We start from the raw sequence: 17618 nt of genomic DNA, 5'->3' as shown, positions 1-17618 counted from the left end.
ATAATCTGTACCTTAATCTATTTCTGTATTTTCTACGAATGCTAATTTAATCGGAATGTATAAGTTAATTCAAAACTTATCCGAACCACTTGCCTACAAAGTGTTTTGAAGAAAAACAGAACGAGACACAAAAGATTAAAGAATTTCCTTAACAAATTATTACTGATCAAGAGTGAAAGACAAGAAAATCTGTTGCAGGATAGAAGCTGTAATATTTACCTATCGAAAAGTTACAGGCAGGTAGTACATATCGAAAGCATTTACATAAATATAAAAAAGCATTCTTCACACATAAAAAGTGATGCACGACCAAATACGGGAACAAATTGAATATATATGGGCACATTATTGACTATATATGGGCACATATTGACTATATATGGGTACATATTGACTATATATGGGCACATATTGACTATATATGGGCACATATTGACTATATACGGACACCTCTCAGGATGGTACAATTGTTGGCACATTCTACAGTATTTTCTTTATGAATCGTTTCATAATCCATTACCAGACGAGAGGGATATCATTTGAAGTAGGGGTTTACTCGTGTCCATCCAGGGTCTTTCTAACAAGACCACAATACATTCGAGATTCCTATCACTTTTCTGCACTAGTTTTCATGGGTTTCTAAGGAATTCGAACGGAAATGACAAATATAACATTCTAATTTTCCCACATTAATGTAATAACGAAGTATACAAACAGTCTTGGGATTTACGGAGATGTGTAGTACTGACACCAGTCACTACTCGTCATCAATCATGAATTACGGTATATGGACGAAAGTTGGACCACGAATAGAATCATTATATATGTTACGCCTGTAGGTATGAATCAATTACATACATACAAACATGACGCCATTGCTGTACTGTATAATATGTGTGTACTTATAGGCCATAAGCAGTAGCTCAAAAGATGCCTAGAACATGGATTTCGTTCCCACCTCTTGGATCTACATTTTGAAAGTTGATATTGTGGAATGAATATGTTACCCATACTATATCAAAAGTTCTCCATGAAATACCTGTACACTTTTGAGCAATGGCCTCTCAAAGGTACCCCACTACTGCAAAAAAGGCACTTTTTGAGGTCTGGAGGTACTTTTATGGGCCAATATCTTTAAAAGTATTTGTCCAAATGCAATTGTCTTTTCTCTGTGAGTAGTCCAGTATATTGTGAACACTTATCAAAAATTTTAAATTTTAAAAATAAGTATTTTGTATGCGAGGAAAACTGAAAAATTACAATTATTTAGTTGTAAATGCACTTTTCAAGATTTTTCAGACACAATATCTTCGTAACTAATTGACATACCCTATTTATATTTTTTTCCCCAACTATTTGAGAGGGTTGTTAACCAACATTTAAAGTTTTAACTTGTCAGCTTCAGGAAGTTTTTATTTATGCAAAAACTGAGATTTGGCCAATTTTATAGATAATTTTAATATTTTTTAGTCGTTTTTTGAGCAGTTATATCTTGATAATCAACTCTCACTAAGTATTTATATTCATGCAATGGGTATCCTAGTGAGTTAGTGACACACAAGTGAAGTTTCAACGCAAAAGAAATTATTATGCAATAATATGATTGTAACTTACATTGCACTTTTTTTGTTTTTAGTGCCAATATTGTGTGAACTCGACTCAAACCGTAAAAGGCGCCTGCATAAATACTATCCCTTTTCTGTTCAACTACATGAGAGGGTTGATAAACAACCTTTTCAAACCAGCTTGATGATTTTTTTATATAGGAAGATGCGCTGCACCAGCTGAGAATTTGCTAATTTTATAGATAATTTTGATGTTTTATTTGTTTTGAGGAGTACGTAAGCCTACATGATTTCTTAGAAAGTGACTTGCCATAATATTTATATTCATGCAATGGATATGCTAGTAGGTTAGTGACACCCGAGTAAATTTTCAACACAAAAAATAAATGATTATGCAATAACTTATTTATTGTAACTTAAATATTGCATTTTTTGGGAGTTTTTAGTGCCAATTTAGGCCAGGAGCTTCCATAAACACAACCCCTTTTTTCTGTGAAACACCAGATAAGTCGGCCTGCCATCCCATTTTTACTGTTGTTATATTGATGATAACATGAATGTAACTCTTGTGGAGAGAATTATTGTTGATAATGATATGAACTGGACATATATACACACAATATAAAAACAAATACCTTGTGTACACATGTACCTCATGGTACATGTATTTTCATTTATTTTTTGTTTTTGTTTCTTTTGGATTTGTGTTTTTTTACAACCCTACATGTTGCCCAATATACAATGTATATAATCCTACTCTTCTCTAGATACGTTGTACCAGCATAACTAGTAGTCAATTAGAAAAGTTGTCAATTTCAGGTGCGGCATGGCCAGTGTACAATGGAAATAGCAAATATATTTTAACTATTTAGTAATAATTACTATGTGGAATATCCTTCATATACAGTATGTACATACTACATGGTAGGTAGGTACAATTACATATTGTGCTGTTGAAATAAAATGTGATCAACAGAGATTCAGCAACATTTGTAGCAAGTATTTTACATTCAGCCAGTTGATGAAAAATTCAAGATGATGACAATTGTTTTGAAGCTGGTATCATTTCTGTAACAAATAATCAAGAATAGATTATCTAATTTATATCGATTACTTAATATTTTAGTTAAACTGAATATTATTAAATTACAATGAATCTTTTTGGTTTTATATTTAAAAATTAGTTCAGATTTGTGGTAAACCATACACAGAAATGTTAAAACATTCTCAACTTTACTCTACCACACACTTTACATTACTAATACTATATAGTGTTTATTGACAATGCAACCTGATATATAAAACATTTTTTAAGTAATGGATGTTTTTCAGCTATTTCTTGCATTCATTACTAATTTTACTACTATTGTATATAATTACAACAAAACATAAATCATTTGGCATTTCTCATCTCTACATTAAAAAAGGATCCAAAACTTACCAGAATCAGTGAACATGTTAAGCATTTTTGTGCCTCTGTTCCACTAGACAACCTAGACATAAATTGAAGATAAATTGAATTGAAAAGATACAGTTGAAATGAAATATATTATTTTAAATTAAAATGAAGCATTTATAAATAAAAATAATACCGGGCTGATGTATGAATACTAGGCCTGGTCCGAGGATGAATGAATGCATAATACTAAATAGGATAGCCTAGGTACAGTATATAGGGAAAGCCTGCTTACTAGTAGGCCAGACCAAATTAATTATTTCAAACAATAACAGAATTAAACAACAGTAATTATTAATAATAATAAATAACAATATATTAATTTTAATGTGTATTTATTGTGTTTGCTCAAAATGTACTAAAATTATGCTATCCTCACCTGTCCTGTGTCTTTGTATTCCGTTTGTCGCCGTTTTACCTTAATAATAGCCCATTTAGTTATAGTTTAGTAGCAGGCCTAACTGTACTGTGCTGTTGCTGGGCCTACCTAGCCTATACCATCTTGAGAGTAGCCTAGTATACACCTCCAGACCTAGGCTAGTGTGCAACCTTAAGCCTTTAGGCTAGAGCCTAGACGTAGCTAGCTAGGCTAGCCTTTCTGCACTAATATTAATATAGCACACTGGTTTAAGTGGTAACATTCTAAAAATCCCATTTCCTATATGAGCAGGAGACTATTTCAATACAATAGGATGATCATAAGATGCATCATTTCTTCGTTTACAGTAGCATTTGTTCGGTGGGGAAATCAAATTTTCTTCCACGTCTAGTTACTCCATTCATGATTGAATATTTTTGTCCACGTGTGACGTTGCCGTGTGTGAGTTTTGGGGATTCCCTCATCTGTAACCAGAGCATGATTGGTGAAATACGATCACGTGGTACAGTTTTAAGACGTTGCGGATAATTTGAACGTGTAACGTTCGGCCCGACCAAATCACTCACGCGGTGTATATTAAAATAAAGTACCAAAATAAAACAGTAATTTCTCAAAATTGTCTAACACGATTATGGAGAACTTTTGATATGTTGTTATTTATAAAATTATTATTCTAAATATGTAAAGAAATTGTAGATCCATGACATCGGAACGAGATGAAACGTTAGAATTTACTGCTTATGGCCTATTAGCAGATATAAATGCATTTCAATGCTATAGGTACTTAAATTAGCCACCGACTAAATATGTCCAGACGTACCTACACAATTAATCAATGCGCACTTGTGTATTGTTACCTAGACAACCAAATCCAGGTTAGTGCTAAATTATATTGTGCATGTGCAGCTAAACTTATGGTTGGAGAATTATATTGATAAAACGTTGTTACATACAGTAGGCCTAATTAGTTTAAAATTTACAATCGACTGTTTACACACACTGAACATAATAAGCAAACACCCTTGCACGCCCTAATCGTGTCCTCCCACAATCCTATCACCCTCCCACCAAATTAATTTACTGTAAACAGTCTACAGACCTCAAGACTTGGCTTACGAAACCCCATCTGACTAATCTACAGTAGCGCGCCCCTCCCTATTATTAAGGGGGACACCTTCAATAGGGTTTGTTCCCTTAATCGGGATGTCCCCTAAATAGGAATGTCTCTCGAATAGGGGTTAGCTGTGTTAATACGTATATTACCTTTCATTCGTTTCACAGAACAATTGTAGGGGTGGGGGGGGGGGGGGGGGTGTGGTTCCCCCAAAGAGTTGGGTGGGGGATTGTGGGGGGGGGGGGGGTGTCCCAAAGAGGTTCTACTGTATGCATTTACGAATATTAGCACACTCTTAGAACGGCCTCTTACAAGATTAATAAATAAGCTCTGTCTGAGAACTTAACTTAATTAATATCATAAACAGCCTGCTGCCATTTCGAGCCAAAGGAAATTCAGGTTATCCATGTATCTAACGCCCACTTTATTACTAATTAAATACTTTAAATATACTTCCAGAAAAATTAAAGTTAAACCAGGGTGTTAAACAGGATATGTGTTTAAAATTTATAAAAATAATATTGACTGGCCATATGAGGTCATTACCATGACAACAAAGTAAATGAATCGACTGAATTCTTGGAAAGAAATTTATTTAATTGAATCAGCTGTTTTCACGACGGTTACGTAACACACTAGCTGTGAATCTGAATTTACCTATTAAAAGCAATATTACGATTATAATGGCGATGCGACAAATTAATAAATACACCATCCCAAAACAAATAGTTACAACTTAGAATGTGACAAAGACTTTGGAAACATTCATTACACTTTTTCTGCAACATGAACACCATATATGGCATTAATGATTAAAGTAATGTCATACACACCATATAAGGCATTAATGATTACATTAATTTCATACACACCATATATGGCATTAATGATTACAGTAATGTCATACACACCATATATGGACATGATTACATTTGTGGGAAAATACAATATTTGTTATTTTCGTGTGACAGTCTTCAATAGGAAAAAAATATAGAACAAGAAAAGAAGTGATAATAAACAATATTTTCATATTTCAGAGTTTGATATCTACAACATTCTTCTACAACATTAATTAACATTTACCTTCACCTTCTTAAACAAATACATACATCTTTTATCTATTCTTGGTGTAAATGGTGCATACAAATCATTGTGTTTATGGTAAATGAAAATATGCATAATATAAGCCTACTTACAGTTATCAAATATTGTGTAAAAATTCCACCAGAATCAAAAATTAGCTTAGGGGATGTCTAAAAGAGTTGGCCTATAAAAATATTAAAATACACAATTTTGTAAACTGATGTCAATTAAGGTTTCTATTAATAGGGTTAGAACATTTATTGCATAACAAATCCTACTTGTGACACACCACTATTACAGACAACAAAACATAAGTACTGTACTTAAATATGATGATTTGCTGTTATGAACATGTGATGTTGTTCAAGTGTTAACATTAAACAAACATTATTTATATTGCTGTCAAAATGTAACATGGTTGTTGTAAAACATGTTCATGTTAGGTCAAAGGCTATTTCTTTTATAGAAATATTCTAAGAAATCTATCAAATGAGTTCAAGATGTTAATATGACTGAATATACAGTACATTATAACCACTGAAATCAATCAAAGGGACAAATAGACAAAGTAGAAAAAAGGGATGAATAGACAAGGTAGGAAAAAGGGATGAATAGACAAGGTAGGAAAAGGGGATGAATTTTTAAAATTATCAAAACTCCTTTCCATTTAGGCTATCAATAGGAGTGTATTTGGTATCTTAAAATGTATCATCCATCCATATTTGATGCTTTATTTAATTATAATTTCATTTTTAATGATATTTTTGTAAATGTTTTCTGTCACATTAACATCAAAGTTGTCCAATATTTCATAAAAACAATATTTACTGCAAGCCATCCCACAGTGACTAGTAGTTGTATCATGTGGCCTATTTACTACTGGGACTTCAAAAAACAAAATTGAATACTGTAATTTAATTTGTTCTGTATGAATGTTACATTATTCTTAATACTAAGCAAGGCATTGTAAACAGTGCCTTGTTATGTTCTATGATTTAATCATAATAGATAAAATTAAAGTTATCTACAAAGTTACAATGAAAGATCTTCTTAAGCACGTTCTTATTCTGTATTGTATCTAATGATGTGTGCACATTGCATGTAAAAAATTACAAATAATTACTTGATTTGTGACGTTTCCATGATTTTATGTTATCGTCCTTAATTTTCTGTCCACCTTGGAATTATCCGAATTAATTTATATTTTTCTTTTCCTCTCAGGTCAAAGGTTACATGCCAATGCACACTTATGATTTTGATCTTCAAACATTGTCGTAAAAAATACAATATTCTGAAGGAATCAAGGAATATTTTTTTTTCTTTTTATGAAAATAGAAAGTAATTCTAAGGGGGAGAAAGAAGGTGTTTTATTTGAGTACTATAACCCAGTCATCCTGTAGACGTAGCTCAGGTTTACGTATAACCACTGATTTGGTCTGACTGTTATATGTAAATTCTAGATTTTTCATTGGTGAATCTGTAAAATACAATTAAAAATCAAACCATGAAAGATTGTAAGATGTAGAATCCATTTGAGAAATACATTTTAAAAAGACAAGGGGAATGTTGACTTGTTGGTATATTTGGTAATATTGGTATCATTTTGACCAATCGCATGAATTGTATTAGGTGAATCAAATAAATACTCACTTTGACCAATCGCATGAATTGTATTAGGTGAATCAAATAAATACTCACTTTGACCAATCGCATGAATTGTTTTAGGTGAATCAAATAAATACTCACTTTGACCAATCGCATGAATTGTATTAGGTGAATCAAATAAACCAATCACAATTATTCTTTCAACAGTTGACTCTGTTGCATAGTTACCGTTGTTATCTATTTTTCTGTAAAATATAAATGATTACAAACATAGTTTTCATTACATTTTATATATCATACACAAACAAAAAGGTAGAACATTTAAGTACAGTCACATTAGTACAATAGAGAATAAATGTTCTAAATATGTCTAACAATTTAAAACAATTTGATTTATTCAGCAGGCCTATTAAATAATTTAAACCTTATATCACTCACAGTATTTGAGATATTGTTTTTATTCAACTTTACTTTTCAAACCACTCACCCATAACTCACTAAAAAATTATTTATTGGCTACATTAATATGCACTTTGACAGTAGTGTAATGTACTTTTATTTCTATAATTCTTTATGTAATTTTATCAAATTTGAAATGTATATATCTTGACACTGCAAAAAACCTGAGTGAGAGAATAATAAGGTAGGCAGGAAAATGATTTTCAATGTCAATTACAATTTGATATCTAAAACCAGAAAAATATTGTCACCTCTGGTTGTACTTTAACATTAACTTACACTGTTTAGGTAAGGGTGTCAGTGAACCTACAACATTAATGTTAACTTACACTGTTTAGGTAAGGGTGTCAGTGAACCTACAACATTAATGTTGTTACTATTTAATTTTCTCAGGTAGGTATTAAATGAGACATCTTAAACTGTGTTTATGTGTGAAATGGGTTTAAGCTTTGGATCGTACTGGACAGAGTTTCCGGCTACAATTCCCCCAGGGTTAAATTAACCAAATGGTTACTTTTACCGACCACTACCCAGTAAAACTTACTGTACCATGGTTTGGTAAAACTAACCATGCTTGCTAAAACGTCCAATCCAAACGCACGACTCAGGAGAGTCAATTGTACTTTTTAACGTCACAGTTAAATTAGGTAAAACAATGTAAAACTAACTGCATGAAATTATCCAAGTAATAGTCAAATTTACAGATGGGCTTGGGTAAAGTTACCTTGGTTAATAGTTGAAGTCCTGTGTGAACAAGGCTTTTGACTAGTAGTTATATCAAAGTCAATTGGTTGTAACATTACAACATATTGCTCTACTGTATAACTCCAATATAAGCTCTGTTCTTGACAGAAAAGTACTACAATTCACACACAAATAATGATTTAAATTGATTATTAGTTTCATTGAGATGTCCCATTAAATAGATCCTATCTGGGTCACTTTCTAATCTATTATAGTTGACAGATAATGATTAAGTCATTAAGTCACTAGTCTGCTGTAAGTTGTATATTAAGACAGCTGACAGTAAGTTGGAGTACTTAGCACCAAGGTTTTACTGGTCTTTTTTCTTTAGCTACCCTTGAATTTCTTACCAATAGATGCCATCTCTGGGGATTAAGCATATGCTGATATTCATGACAGTTTTAACCTATTGCTTGTACTGTACACTTGTATTATATAACCTTCTAGTTAAGTAAATATCCTACTATAATCTTAAAAATAATGTTTTTAGGTTTACTGGGTTTATCTGTTATTAGTCCACCATTGGTGCATTTCTTATATATGGCATTGGTTTTAAAGGGTTACACGCTTTTTTTTAAACTTGTGTTTCAATTTGCAATAGGGTATGACATAAATGCAACTTTCCTTTTTTCTCATGCAAAGTTAAGTGTTTGTCCAAAATAATACTCCCTTCAGAGAAATCTAAATGAAAAGGTTAAGTGTGTCTATCATATTCTTAAAATATTTATTGTCAATCAAAACTATCCCATGGAAAAAAGAAAAAGTGGGTAAAGTTTATAAAAAGAGTTTATCTGTGACATCATCATCTGCGAGGGAAGCACACTTCATTCCCAACACGAACGAGACGCGTGCATCAACCAGATTTTAGAAATTAAGTAATTTACTTGGAGGAACCATCCACTCTTCAAAGTTAAGCTAAAAAGTTGGAGTACTACTGTATAATTAACTTTCAAATTCCCCTTTTTTGTTCCTCTTTCCTCATTTCCAAAGCGAACTCAAACAACTCTAAGCACGCAGCCAGGAGAACAATATACACACACAGTTTCTTCTTAAATTAAGAAAATTAACTAACTGTATTTTCAGTCCATATAAGATAAATTATAAATTCAAATGTGGGCAATCTATCACTTATTAATATTATTTATTACTTTTAACATTAAACCTCTTTAATAATAAATATAAGTAAACAAGGATGATGTCATGGTTTGCTAAGCGTGGGAGTTAAAAACGGCAATGTGTAGGAGTGACTTAATTCACACTGTTAGCACTTGCTTATTTGACGCTGAACTTATTTAGACACTGGCAAAACGTTTTACATTCTATAAAAAATTATTTTTTATATCAAAAAATCAATAAAAGGATATGACTACATAAAAAACAGGTTTAGGAAGATTATTTCTAAGTCACATTATTACTACATTAAGACTAGCAATTAACAATGTGTGCAACCAACATTGCACTTAAGCTCTGTCTACACTATCAAACTTTATGTGACATGCTCATTTATGGACATGATGTCATATCACTACCCTATTTGGGAATATCACCATTTTGTCAAACTAGTTTGATAGTGTAGACAGAGGTTTACACATTTAGCAGACAAGTATGCTTTTGACTAGGGGGAGACACGCTATATTAGGATGGCTATGCACAGCCTGGGTGGGTACAGTTTCCTATACTTATATTCCTGATAAGGAAGACGACAAGTCAGTGAATTAGTCTAAGCTTTCAACCACAAATGCCCAAGGGAATGATAAGTTCACAGACATTGAAATACAGACCCTGGATAAGATTTAACAGATTTGAAGTCCCTGGATCATATGGGATAACAGATTTTAAATGGCTGATAATATATCATAACCATATTTAGGTTGACTATTTTTCCCGAGAATTCTTTCCTATGCCACCTACCTATCTGTACACGTGGCAAACTTAATAAAAAATATCCTGGAGTCTTTAAAACAAAACAATCTCTGTCACCACAAATTTGTGAATAACATAGAAAAATAAATATTTCTGTTATATGAAAAAAAAGGCATATTTTTGTTGACCTAATGATGGACTACAAGCAGATGCTTAAGCATTCATCCTTTAAAACCCTAACAAGTAATTGAATGTTTATTGTATCCTTGGTATCATCAATAAAAACACTTTTTACAAATTGCAGACGACTAGAAAATAAGGAAGTTTGATAATATGACAGTTTAATTTAGATATTATATAATTATTTCAATGTCGGGTTTATTAAAAATAAATGAAAATAACCTTTAAGAAAAATGTGAGCGAGAAACACAATTATGTAATCTATTTGCTAATCAGTATGTACTTACAACTAATTAGTATTTACTTACAATTGTATTTAGAATGTATTTAGTAGGCCTATCAGTATGTATTTTGCAATTGAGCACTGGCTTTAGTAATAAGTATGTACTTACCTAGACATCAATTTATTATCTTTATATACAAAGCTACGATACAGGAATTTATTTTGTTTATATTCATATGAATGGCCATCATCGATGTATAGTTCACCTTTAGCTGAGTACTGCAAAAGAAAGAAGCCGAAAATATGTTACATTTAATAACAATCACCTCAATGCGCATTTAAAGGATATTAAAATAAAAATTAATTAATTAATAAAATTATTTAATAACAATATATTTAAATTGCACCAAATCACAAAATATTTATTTTTTTAAATTTTTTTAAATTTTTTATTTAGTCAATACAGTTGATGTATTGTAAATTTTAAATATTTGTATAGATTTTGAAATGCTTACGTCTTTATCTAGAGCAACAACTAGCGTGTATGGATCATCTTTACCAAGCGATGAACATCGACGAACACGCTCTTTTTTAGGGATTATACTGCCACCAAACTGGTAAACCGGAATCTGTGTAAAAACAAAAAATTAGTGTACTACTGTATTAATGCAAAGCAAGGGAATGTAAAAATAGAACATTAATACTGTATCCTCGTATCTAATCCCACCCCTACTTTATGTCTGATTTCACAAACAGGCATATCCCCAGGTATAGTCCCAGTATTGAATTTTTATCTGGATGTAGGCCTCAGGAAATGCCATGTCAATAATGCTTACTTAATTTTTGTCATGCACCAGGCTTTCCCCAGTACAGTCTCACCCTCAAAGTCGGCCCAATTTTGTGTTCTAGGTGGGTGGGATTATAGCAGAGGATATACAGTAATAAAATATAATATAAACTATATTTGACAGTTTTGATAATAAGTTTATAATTGTTACGTTTACACATTTGTATTTTACATTAAAAACAAAATGCCTATTTGGAGAAAATTGTTATCGAACATTGTTCTTTAATGGTCAGCCTGTATGAACTCTGTTATTACCCAATAAATTGACCACATCGTGTTAGCTTCCTCAAACTGGTAACAAAAAATTAAACCGACTTGGAAATTACCATTAATTACAAAGAGGAAATTAACAATTACAGACCAACCGGTGGTCAGTATGAAAATATAAACAAACTAAAGTTGACCTAAATCGCCCTTTCATTTAATTCACTGGTCATAAACTATCAAGTCTAATTAATATACAAACTATATTTGACCTCAATCTGCCGTCCATTTTACTTAGTGTTAAGTCACATTAAGTCACTATAATGACCATTTTAATACAAACACTCTATAGAGTAGTATATTAAGTAACACACATAATGTTATTTAAAATCAGAATTAACAAGATATTTATTTCATACAATGATCTAAAAATAATAATCATATAAATTTGCTGAAACCGTTTTAATTTTTGGATAAACGTTTACAATTTTGCAGAAAATTTATAAACTCAAGGTCAAGGTGTTCATAAAGTACTTGGAAACCTTGGCCTGTAATTGTGGGTAAAACTGATTATAGGGTCACAACATAGTTGTTGAAATGTTTAACTACCTTTTCCGCTGTGACAGGAATAGATACAAAATTAAGTCCAATGTATGTCTTGTATGTCTCCACATCATACCAAATCTGAAAAAAATGTTACATATTACTTTTACGTATTACATATTACTTTTACATATTACTTTTTACTTTTACTTATTACATTTTACTTTTACTTATTACATTTTATTTATTACATTTACTAATACTTATCACATTTGTATGCTAATGCTATTCATAAACTACCATTTCTTTATTTGGTGTATAACAATTTATTCATATAAATATACAGATGATTGAGTATTTGTATTTCAAAAATAAACACCACGATGACACCAAAAATCGTGTATGTTTGTGGTAGAAGGGTTTTGACAGGCAGTGGTAATATGAAACACTAAATCAAATTAATACTCCAAAATAAAGGCATAATTTAATATATTTTATTTGCCTTGAGCTGCTGTATCGACTTTGAATTAATGCTATGGCATTGGAGAAGAACCCAAAAAGAAATTAAAAATGACAACCAAATTGCAAACAAGTAGGCATTGATGAAAATGTTCAAAACCACAGAACAAAACGGATGATGTGTCATTTTATTCTGAAATGTAATATACATATTAAATAACATAGAGCATTTGCTTGGCTTTCTGCCTACACCCAACTCCCACAGCATCAAAGACTCTATTCTTAAAGTTATTTTATATTGTAAACATTAAGTTTAATAATAATTTAGTTTTAAAAGATCTTACAGTATCTTGGCCTGGAAAGTAAACATTTACAGCTGCTGCACCTTTGGACGTTACAGGATGAACTAACAGAGCATTGCCTACAAAAATAAATTGTTATAACAATGCATTTATTGAAGAATATTATAACAAATGTATGTATGCCAAGTCCTATATTAAAACACAATGCCAACTGTTGCGTTGTTAGATGTCTAGATAACAGGGATTGGCAAAGACAAGGGTGGAGGATTGTGGGATACGCATCAAGTTTGTTAAGACAACCTACATTGAGAGACAACAGAGTTTTATAAAAAAAAAATTAGGGATGGGATATAAATCCACTTTCAGACAATATGAGAAAAACTGTAGATCATTTAGCGGAAAATAGCAAAAAGGGCGTTTAAATTGATGTAATCAATAATAAACAATATAAAAATAGGTTAAATTAACCTAGTATTCTATTAAACTTTCATTTTTACTAATGTTGAGAGCTGGAATTCCTAGCATACAACAACAATTTTCAAAAATCTCTTATCACATTATGGCAAAGAGCTTTGAATGCATTGAACATAATTAAAATGATTCAGCACAAATTGATATGTCTGATTTGAATAAACAATTAATATCTACTCACCAATCATGAACTCATCTTCAGTTTTAAACGTGTTCTCGTCCGTAGGGAATAGCGCCCACAGCGGTCTGTAAATTAACAGGAAGCGATTACGACTGATGACTACATTGATTATCAACGTGTAAGCTCTGTAAAATGCTATTTATGTCTACCAATACAGAAAGACTATGCTCAAAATAAATACATCAAAGAAACATAGGCAGAAATATAAATATATATATATAAATATAAAATTAATCTATATTTATGATTATTACAATTATTAAATAACATTCAAAACTAAAGGCTCAATTCAATTCAAAGATATATGGGAAATAATGAAAGGCAAATTCTGAAAGAATACAACTGTTAACATATAACACAAATTACAAAAAACTGTCTATTTGTATAAATCATTGAGATATTATAGTTCAATATCTCACAAAGATACACCATACAATTCTACCCTTAATAACAGGACACATTAATAACCTATTAAATGTGACAAATTGATACAACCTATTATATTAGGTATTTAATAGTTGCTGTATACTCTAATTGATACAACCTATTATATTAGATACTTATTAGTTGCTGTATACTGTTTAACTAGTCAGCTGTTAAACATAATACTCTTGGGGATACATTTCATTTCAGTGGAAGGTAAACTAATGTCCAGTACCTACATTTCCTTCCGTGTGGATATTGTGATTAATCATCCTTGTTTCACTATTTTTTTTGGATTTTCAAAAGTCTAAATATTTATACTGCTATTTATGTTGCTGCTCCATTAAGAGTTCATGTTAACATTCTACTGCAGTTACTACATTTTATTTACTGCAATGATTGTTGTTTTGTTTTAATGTATATGTTTTAAAGGCAGTCACTATAATAAACAGTGTATCATTAACGAGCAACCATTCCCCCTCCCCTCCCTCTGACAAAAAGCTTGTTAATATTGTAAAAACAGGTTAAAGAGTAAACAAATGTAATTACTGCAGTAACTGCAGTAGAATAATTTGACATGGTCCCTAAAGAATCACAGTTTATACCACTTTACAAACATCTAATTTTCAAATGGCACCAAAATATTTTGAAATGAATTGATTATTTTTTAAGCCAACAATGACATACCTCATTACTGGAGCCCCATTCAATGATGATATATAAAATTGTGTGTACCAGAATGGTAGTAAAGCATAACGTTGACGAATGGCACTCCTGATGATTGCCATGTTTTGGGTGGGTAGAAGCCAGGGTTCACGTCGTTTGGTGTCTAGATGAGCATGCGCTCTAAAGAATGGTTGGTAAGCTGCAGCCTAGAACAGTAGTGAGTTGCAAAAACTTTTCATTGATTTTATTCAATTATATAGAATATATGTAATAACAATTTCAATATACCTGTATAGATTCTAAAAAACCGATATAAAAACAAGATAATACCACGAACGATCGATAAAAATAAACATTTGACCTTGCCAATAAGCTAAATAAAGTGTTAACTGTTTAATAAGTCTCTGTCTGTCTAGGGCATTTACCGCAAATGTCAGCAACACTCAAGGGACTGGGATTTAACATCTTCAATATCTAGAGTAAAGGTGAGTTATTATGCAAGAATGAAAGACATAAGAATATCTATCTTTCTTTTCATTTAAGCTCTGTTTACACTATCAATTTGACAAAGTCCATATATTTATTGAATATTTATTTATATTGAATATATGGCCACATCACATTTTTTTGTCAAGTTTGATAGTGTAGAAAGAGCTTCATATTATACAAATATTGACCGTTCAATAGTGTGTACTATTGCATGCCATGTGACCCACAATCGTCCAATCAAATGTCAGGAATCTATTTAGGTGTTAAATAATAAAATATATTTCATACCTGGTACCACCGTGTTAACAGCTCAGGTTCTGGATTTTTAAAGAATCCTCCAACATCAGCTAAAAGTAATGTAAATTTTGTTTTGTAAATTTTGTTTTATATTTTTTTTTTAATATTCCGTCATATAACTCTCATTTAGAAAACTATTTCTGTAAATATGGTTTCTTAAATTGATGTAAAAAAACTATAAGAAACAGTTTTATTTTTTTGAATAAGCAACCCACTCACAAATTTTGAATATCAAAGAATATATTGATTACAATGTCTAGAGCGTTAAACCTTTTTATTGTATGTACAGTACTCATGTAAACTAAAATAACATTTGTTATAAATAATACATGCTTATGTACATATGTGTTTGTTTAGATTTCACTAGTGTCAAAGCATGAACCTCAATTGAAAACAAAACCTAGGAAAGTTTTGCAGCAACAAATATTATCCCCAACGGAATTCACTCGGAAATTAGCTTCTGCACATCAATGGGGATATTTTCATGGCTTTGAAACAGATAAAATAAATTCCATATGTTTCTTCTATATACTGTTCACTTTCTTGTAAGCTAAGTCACTCTGTATAATCTGATAAAATAGTGCATCTCTTGGGGTTTCAACAAACACAAATTTGATGAAAGTAAAACCTATTTAGATTCACCTGAGGGTTGGATGACACTATGTGAATCAAGGTTAACAATCAAAATCAAATATTTACATGACTTTTGATGAGGACTATTTGTCTGGACAGGTGGTTTGGTGTGACATCTATCTATTATACCTTTGATCCAAAATACAGCAAGAAGATGGTCTGGGCAAAAAACTTGCTACAGCAGAGTGATATTCCCACTGATATGATTAGTCAAGCGAGGCATGTGGTGACATCCCTACTTTAAGATATGGATAGTCCAGCAAAGAAAATAGTGTGGAGTAAACCCTTTATACTTCAACGGTAAAAGGTATAAATATATTTTCACTATACTATTAGATAAGTAGCATCTTAAATAGTACTTCATGGGATAAGAAGGGAAACTTAAGTTAGGATGAGGTTATGTTTTTGGGTTTAATTACATACCTCCAGCAAATGCAAGACCAGCAACTCCAATAGACAGTAACATTGGAATGCTAGCCTTCAAATGATCCCAGTCAGCAATGTTGTCACCAGTCCATATTGCACCTAAAATAGAACCACACTATCAAAGTAATCTTACGATAGGGAGCAAGCGATTTACGACGACCGACCTATGTCAGGTCAATCGATGTGTCGTCAGTGAAAGAGGTATATTAGCTTATGGTCAGACAGGAAGTGGAAGGGCATATCTTACCAGCACCTTTCCACTTCTGTCTGACCATAAGCAAATACAGTATACATACAGTACATTATAGCTATCAATTTTGTATCTATCAATTTTGTATCTATGAATGGCATCTGTTTTATAATCATTAGTGTCTATTCTATGTTAGCCTATCCATTCATTGTTGTATTGTCATATTGTTTGCTTGCCATGTGAAGCGCAATAAATAAAAACAAACAACTAAATAAAAGATATATTTGTTTATAGTCACTATCAGCATTATTATCACTCATATTCCATCAACAAATGTTGTCAATTATAATGACAGCTGTCACTCTTCAATCTGAATCATTGTCATTGTCACCAATAACACAATAAAACACAAAATCTTACCATATCGTTGGGAACCAGCAAAAAACGCCCTTGACAAAACAAATGGCCGCTCTGTGCCACCTGACCGTTTGACATGTCCCTCTGCTGTAGCCATTTGCTGCGAAAAATTAACAAAAAACATTCACGAAACATCACTAGATTAGATTAATAATTGGTGAAACATGTAAAAATAATCCAAACAGATGGTACTTTTAAAAACTCTGGTTAGTTTTAAACTCAAAATGTGAAAGTAAAAATATCAAAAATAAAATTCAATTATATTGGGAGTTAGCATGTTTTGTAAATTGAAATAAAAATGCTAGATTTTCTTTGAAAAATGCTTTGATATTAGTACAGTAATTCTAAATAAACATGTTATTGTTATTGTTGGAAAATATTAAATAGTACTAGTATTTA

The 17618-nt window shown here is 31.5% G+C and overlaps 1 protein-coding gene across 2 annotated transcripts in view; it reads right to left on the bottom strand.

The window, feature by feature from the left end:
- Window positions 1-5017: 5017 nt before the first annotated feature.
- The window catches only part of LOC144852782 (neutral alpha-glucosidase AB-like), a 28310-nt gene continuing 15709 nt past the window's right edge, over window positions 5018-17618 (bottom strand). For both annotated transcript variants that reach the window (XM_078710758.1, XM_078710759.1), the window contains 11 exons: window positions 17223-17319; window positions 16610-16711; window positions 15545-15603; window positions 14789-14973; window positions 13679-13743; window positions 13069-13145; window positions 12332-12406; window positions 11187-11300; window positions 10841-10950; window positions 7344-7447; window positions 5018-7074 (listed from right to left, as the gene is read on the bottom strand). In XM_078710758.1, coding sequence (XP_078566884.1) covers window positions 6965-7074; window positions 7344-7447; window positions 10841-10950; window positions 11187-11300; window positions 12332-12406; window positions 13069-13145; window positions 13679-13743; window positions 14789-14973; window positions 15545-15603; window positions 16610-16711; window positions 17223-17319 — 1098 coding nt within the window. In that variant the 3' untranslated portion in view covers window positions 5018-6964. The remainder of the gene's footprint in view (window positions 7075-7343; window positions 7448-10840; window positions 10951-11186; window positions 11301-12331; window positions 12407-13068; window positions 13146-13678; window positions 13744-14788; window positions 14974-15544; window positions 15604-16609; window positions 16712-17222; window positions 17320-17618) is intronic.

Source organism: Antedon bifida, chromosome 9 (assembly GCF_963402885.1).
Source record: "Antedon bifida chromosome 9, ecAntBifi1.1, whole genome shotgun sequence".
Taxonomy (NCBI): Eukaryota; Metazoa; Echinodermata; class Crinoidea; order Comatulida; family Antedonidae; genus Antedon; species Antedon bifida.
This window is presented reverse-complemented; position numbering and strand designations above follow the sequence as displayed.